Source organism: Lycium ferocissimum, chromosome 4 (genome assembly GCF_029784015.1).
Source record: "Lycium ferocissimum isolate CSIRO_LF1 chromosome 4, AGI_CSIRO_Lferr_CH_V1, whole genome shotgun sequence".
In the NCBI taxonomy this organism is placed as follows: Eukaryota; Viridiplantae; Streptophyta; class Magnoliopsida; order Solanales; family Solanaceae; genus Lycium; species Lycium ferocissimum.
Window position 1 is genome coordinate 36,375,508 of NC_081345.1, and position 6,894 is coordinate 36,382,401.

The window sequence follows — 6,894 nt, forward strand, 5'->3', positions numbered from 1 at the left end:
GGGTATTTTGAAATGGAGGGAGTACATGACTTTTGGAATAACTATTTGATTTTAAAAATATGTCATGATATTTTGAGATTATAAATTTTTGTGTTATTAAATGCGTTATGACATTTATGTGCCTATATGATCATGTCATTACAAATAAAATGATAATTTTAAAAATTAAAATTAAAACTATTTCCAAGTATAAAAAAGAATCATTACTTTTTAAATAGACTAAAAAGAAAATAATATTAGTATATACAATGGAAGAAAGGTTGGCAAATTTACTTTTGGGCTACCAAAAGCAAGCCATCACTTTTACCTCTATTGTACCAATCATACCTTTGTTTTCACAACTCTACTCACTCACTTTCCCACTTCACACTGCTAACACATTCATCTCAAATTTCAAATTCACAACAATGGCCACATCCACCACAATCACCACAACAATAGCCACCACATTTCTCATTCTCTCACTATTCTCCAAAGCACAAGAGTCACCACCAGCACCATCAGCTCCAGCACCAAGTCCTGGAGTAGATTGCTTGAGAGTATTAGTAAATATGTCTGATTGTTTAACATTTGTAGAAAGAGGAAGTAATTTGAGTAAACCTGATAAAGGATGTTGTCCTGAAATTGCTGGATTGTTAGATAGTAACCCTATTTGTTTGTGTCATATGCTTGGTAGAGCTCAATCTGGTGCTAAAATTGGGTTTAATATTGATGTTGATAAGGCACTTAAACTACCTTCTGCTTGTAAGTTGCAGTTTCCACCAGCTAGCACTTGCTCAGGTACCATTTTTAACTCTCTGTTTCTTATATTTAATTTGGGGAAATTTGGGGGATCTACTTTTTAGATTGGAGTTGCCTTTAACCAGATTGCTTAATGAAAGATTTATTAGAAGTTTTGACTAACAAAGTTAGATACTGAAACCTACTGATGTGGAATATCTATTTTGGAAATATAAACCTAAACCGAAAAATGGATCAAATAAAGTGAAATTGGGAGAGCACTATTTTACCTGTCATGAAGTGATATACTTGACGCGTTTAATTTTCTGTGAGTCTCTAATTTAACGTTTTCCTTTTAATATCATATCCAGTATGGAACAATGGAAATGATGAATTGCCTTTTTTTTTTCCTTCCCCTTTTTTTAAAGATCTCGGCGTCCCAGTGGGAGCTCCATTAGCAAGTGAGGAGGGTCCTGCTCCATCACCTGGTAAACTCTTGAATTCTCACCAAGTGATTAGTATCCATTTTAAAATTCGAATTCGCATTGTGTAAGACTCATTATTGAAGAAAGCACTCCCTAGAATGTATTTAGTACTTAAATCTAAATAAAAGCAGGTGACAAGTGGGATTAACCATGGAGTTTTCAATCAATCCAATTAATGCTTAAATTTCAAAACTTTCCCTTAGCTGCTTAGCGATCTGTATGATTATAAATAGATTTATACATAAACACACACACCAAAAAAAAAAAAAAATAACACAACAACAAGTATAATATACATTTAAGAACTTACTATCTCAACTCATACCCTATGTCATTTAGAATTGTTTACAAGCAAACATTACTCGAGAAAAATTAGAAGTACTATAGATTTTGTCAAGTATTTTCAACTAGGAAAAAAAACGTTTCTAACACAACAAGAGTAACTAATATTTGTGATTCCCAAACATGCTGAATTTTGTATTTTATCGAGCTTAAGTAGGAAGAATACAGATAGTTATGCTAAGTCAAAAGAACAGAGTTACATTTTACAATAGTTGTTCTATAGTTTTGTGGCGTGAATAATTTTTGAGTTATTTTACAAATTCGCATGATGAAAAATTATTTGTGTTTATATTGAGTTTTTTTGTTTGTTTGTTGGAACTAACTAGGAAATTCAATAAATATCTTATTTCTTTTCTCAGGAGGATTTGCAACGTCTAATCTTACATCTGACAACAAAGATAGTACAGCTTCAATCATTTCATTCTCCAAGATTCAATTTGTTTTTGGCATGGCCATTATGTTTTTCACCAGCCTTTTCTGATTCAAATACAATTCTTGGTAGATATTACAACTTAAATCATAAGAGAGAGACCCATAAATATTTGAGTATTTATTCTGTAATTTTCTTTGTATCTTTTCCACATTCAAATCAGCATGGACTATGGAAAGAGGAATTTATGTCACTTGTTATGGTTTGAGAAACTCGATGTCTGCATCATATTTTGGTTCTCTATAATTGCACTAAGAAAGAAAAGCTTTCTACTGGACGATTAAATATTAGGGTCCTTACAAAGTCTAATTAACTCAATCACAGCCATCCAGGAGAAGACAGTTTGCATTATAATGGCATTGTTTGCCCCCTATCGCTTCTCCCAAAAGTGGCATTCTAGTGGCGTATTTGATTCAACGAAATCTGAATTTGCTCTAATAGTTCAGATCAACGTGTGCGTAATTACTGTAGTAAAAAGTTGCTTCGCATTGGCATCAGGGGCGGAGCCAATAAGGGGCCAGGGGTTTATCCGGAGCCCCTTCAGTGAAAAATTACACTGTATATATAATGTTAAAATTATTTTTTTATGCATGTATAATACTATGTTGAACCCCCTTGGCTTCTTTGTGTGTTTGCTTCTTTATATTTTTGAACGCCCTCAGTAGAAATTCTAGCTTCGCCATTGATTGACATTTAGATTACAGTTTTCTCTCACTTGTGAGAATGCCCAGCAAGAATGTCGTTGTAGTATAGTGGTAAGTATTTCCGCTTCACCTGATAACCCGGGTTCGATCCGGCAACGGCGAACAAACCTTTTTATGTAACTTGACAACTTCCATTTTTAGGTTGCCTCGCTCTTCCTTTTTTTTTTTTTTTCGTTGCCTCACTGGCTCACTCTTTCCTCTAAAAACAGGTTTTTTTGTTCCATTTTCCTGTCCATACTTGTTGCAAATTATTTTAGTGCAAGAAAGAACTATGCAAATCTTCTTTGACGTTTTAACACGTATAGCTTGGATAAACATATTCGTTTCGGGTGTTCACACCAAAGCAGAAACGCAAAACATGCTCCTTTTACTCTTATATATACATATTTATCACTTAACCATGATTAAATGATATGATTTTTTCACTTTAATCTTTTAACTGCTAGGACTGACATCAATATTTTGGTGTAAATCTCAGTAAGGGTAAGTATTCACCCATATAACTCTCATGGTTTCTAATAGGCCAAACCCATCGGCAGACATCTGTGGTCGTCCACTTCTTTCACTTGAGCACCTAAAGTGGAGCTTGTTTCATTTAGACACCCCAGGTTGGCAATAATCGTTCCAAATTAGACAATTTTTGCACCGCATTTTTTTAAATCCCAAGCGCGTGTATATCAGTTGTATCCTAAGTGGATTAAGTGACCAATTACATTGTGCCAAATCATTTAAATTTTTGCCAACTCAATTTACATCCCCAACTCATTTGCCAACTCAATTAATGATGTGCCAACTCATATGCCAACTCATTTTAATTGGCCACATCACGCACACGCGGGCAAATCAACTAAAGACCAAATTAGGGCTCAAAATTACCCATTTCCATACGCACACTTCTGTGTGCAACGATCGCGATTTCCACGAAAATCGAGGTAAAATTTTCGTCGATTTCGTCTCAATATCTTCTCCATTTTCGCTAATTCTTAGTTAATAATCACTCATAAGGTATTATTTTCATTTATTTGCAGGTGTTTAGTCGAAATCGACCTTTTTTTGGACTTTGTTCGTTTCAACTTCATTTTAAGTAGATTGAGAAATTTAAGGTTCTACCGAACTTTTCTCGTATTTGTATGCTATATTGTGTTTAAATTAGGGTGTTTTGAATGCAAACTCGGTTGTTATCACTTTATTTGTTTACTAGGTTTATTTGGGAATTTCGTGTCAAAGTTAGGGTTTTTTTGGGTATTTCCCTTGCTTGTGTGTTGTGGGTTGTCAGGGAATAAAATGGACGACTATATTCTTACTTGTTTTCTGGGGTACGGTGGTGGAAGACCACCGTAAAGGGGTCCCACGCACAAAGTGGAATTAGAGGTCTTGTGTCGCTATCGACAAAGACCATTTTAGTCTTGTTGAGTTGGAAGCATACAAAATAGAGATCTTGGGTACACGAAACGTCCTTGGATTCTACCGCAAAAAGGTTGATGATAGTGCCTTTGTTCGACTTACTTCGATAGACAATTACTATGGCTTGTGAATGATTTAAAACATGGGGATGAGTTTGATGTGTTTGTGGTCCATGGCGTTGATGAGGGTGGATGAGTTGCCACAACCAATTGGTTTGTTGGTAGAGCCGCAGGGTGATGATTTGTATTAATGACCCATGTAGGCAGTTAAGCTAAAGCAACACACGTGGGTGGGAGGGGTATAAATGCGATGTAAATGTTCCCGGCATAGGTGAAACATTTTCCAAAGGAGAAATTTTGAAACACCTCGAAAGGAGGGTGAACTCATTTCCACCCAAATGTGGTTGAAACAGATCCAAATAGGGGTGAAACAGATCTAAATAGGGGTGAAACAGATTCCAAATGGGGTGAAACAAATTTGAATGGGGTGAAACGGATCCGAATGGTCTGAAACAGATCTGAATGGGGCTGCAACAAATGGGGATCAATCAGATGTTGCTAGTAGTTCTGAATCAGATTTTCCAGATCTTGATGATTCAGATGTTGATGAAGAATTGAGAAACCTTAGAGCTGAAAAGAGGAGTAAAAGGAACCCCAATCCTAGAAAGAAAAAAATAACTAACATGAGAAATACCATTAGGTGAAGTTGGTGTTGATAGAGGCTTTGAAGATATTGGTAGAAATAAATGCTAGGTATGTGGGAAGATTAGGTGGAGATGAGGATTATATTGACGGATTCCGTATTGTGGTAGTGATGACGGTAATGATGAGTTAGATGCGATTACGCAGGGTGGAAATACCCACGGAAGAAAAGGGAAGAGCACAAAGGTCGTATATGATCCGAACTTTGTGTAGTTGCTATTTTTGAACTTGGTATGGTTTTTGAAAATGAAAAGTATTTAGGAAAGCATTGGTCGATTATGCACAGAATACAAAGTTAGTCTTAAGTTAAGGCCTAATCAACTCCGGTAAAGTAAGGGGCTGGGTGTAAGGGTAAACAAACAAAGTGCAAGTGGTTGTGTTATGCCGCAAGATAGAGATTCTCGGTGACTTTATGATTAAGAGCTACCATCCCGTACACAAGTGTACAACTTCTAACAAGAACAAAATGTGCAACACCAAATGGCTTGTCGCTAGATTTAAGGATGAAATAATTAAGCGGCCATTCGAGAATACGGGAAATACAAGACATGTGCGGGGATAAGTTAGGACTTTATGTTGGTAGGACAATTTGCTACGAGCTAAAATCGCAGATACTAAGAGAGTCTATGGGTGATTGGAATTTAGAGTTTGCAAGATTGTGTGACTATTCATTATGATAAAACAGACAAATCGGTAGTTCTTTGGGGTGAGGATGGACAGAGAAAGTTGTCCCAGTAAGAATTTGTTTGTGTACTTCTATGTCCGGCTGATGCATCAAGAAGGGGTGATGGAAGGTTGCAGGAGAATAATAGGTTTTGATGGGTGTTTTCTAAAGGCGTGTTGTAGAAGGTGAATCGCTAGTGTTAGCTTGGCGAATGGAAACAATCGATGTTTCCTATAGCCTGGGCAGTTGTTGACTCAGAAACTAAGCATAGTTGGAGTTTTTTCATTAATTACTTGAAAAGAGGATCTACAACAAGGGTACCGGAGAAGGTCTTCTGTGACGGCGGTATACGCAAAAGGTAATGTACATAGTAACTTGTTTAATTTCTCACCGTTTTCTTCGTTGAGTGTTTATTTAATAATTTCTTTTCTTTGAAGGGTTTTCATGTCTGTAGAAGAATTGTTACCCGACGTCGAGCATATGTGAGACGTGCAAGACACATCAGGTCCAATTGGCATCAAGAATGGAAGGGCGAAGAGAGAAGAAAACAATTTTGGAGATGTTCTAAGGCCGCCTTGAAGTGAAATTCAGAGTCGAGCTTGATAAAATGAGCAAACTTGGTAAAGATATTTGTGCTGATTTATTGCATTATCCGTAAAAAATCATGGGTGAGGGCATACTTTAAAAGAGCATTCTAAGTGTGATGTTGTTGAGAATAACATGTGTGAAACCTTCAATTCATGAATCTTGTCTTGTAGACACAAATCAATTATAACCATGTTGGAGGAAATTAGGAGAAAGATAATGACTAGACAATGTGATATGATTAAGTTTGCCAACACTTGGATATCTGAGATTTCACCTATGGCTAGACTTACCTTAGAGGATAATAAGGAAATGGCTAGGGGGTCATGTGTTCTTTGGAATGCTGATGTTGGATTTGAGATTGGAGAGGGTGAGTATAGGCATACGCTAACATAAGTACTAAGAGTTGTAGTTGTAGAACTTGGCAACCGAGAGGAATTCCATGCCAACATGCTTTTTGTGCATACTACCACATGTAGAACTAGAGCCAACACTTTGTGGAGCATTGGTATAGGAAGGATACATTCTTAAAGGCATATAGTCATTTCATCCAACCAATTCCAAATATGAAGATGTGAAACAAACAATCCAAAGATTGAGCCTCCGCACCTAAACTAACACCGCAGCCAAGAAAAGAACAAAAGGCAAAGATGAACCAAAAAAGATGAGGTATGGAAAAGTGTCCAGAAAAGGGGGGAAAATAACTTGTTCAAAGTGTCATCAACAAGGACATAACAAGAAATATTGCAAGGTAAAATAGTTTTCTTTGCGTTGGTTAACTTGTTTATCATGTATTTTGGGTTTTTAAGTTGGTTACTGCTTTAAATATGCAGTGCCGAAAGCAGCGACACCTAGCCAA

The 6,894-nt window shown here is 36.5% G+C and overlaps 1 protein-coding gene across 2 annotated transcripts; it reads left to right on the forward strand.

Annotated features, from left to right (window-relative positions):
- The first annotated feature begins 263 nt into the window (after positions 1-263).
- LOC132052636 (non-specific lipid transfer protein GPI-anchored 2-like) lies at positions 264-2,189 on the forward strand. 2 transcript variants are annotated; one of them, XM_059444262.1, is made up of 3 exons: positions 264-780; positions 1,149-1,208; positions 1,910-2,189. In XM_059444262.1, exons 1-3 carry the CDS (start codon positions 408-410, stop codon positions 2,026-2,028), a joined length of 552 nt encoding a protein of 183 aa, XP_059300245.1. In that variant the 5' UTR covers positions 264-407; the 3' UTR covers positions 2,029-2,189. The 2 variants fall into 2 exon arrangements, with proteins under 2 accessions (XP_059300245.1, XP_059300244.1); XM_059444261.1 differs by having other exon boundaries at positions 267-780; positions 1,907-2,189.
- The last annotated feature ends 4,705 nt before the right edge of the window (positions 2,190-6,894 follow it).

Excerpts from the sequence above, each read along its gene's own strand:
- LOC132052636 (XM_059444261.1), top strand. The coding sequence starts at position 408 with ATGGCCACATCCACCACAATCACCACAACAATAGCCACCACATTTCTC. Across the intron at positions 781-1,148 it reads ACCAGCTAGCACTTGCTCAG|ATCTCGGCGTCCCAGTGGGA; the intron begins GTACCATTTTTA and ends CTTTTTTTAAAG. Across the intron at positions 1,209-1,906 it reads GGGTCCTGCTCCATCACCTG|GAGGATTTGCAACGTCTAAT; the intron begins GTAAACTCTTGA and ends TTCTTTTCTCAG.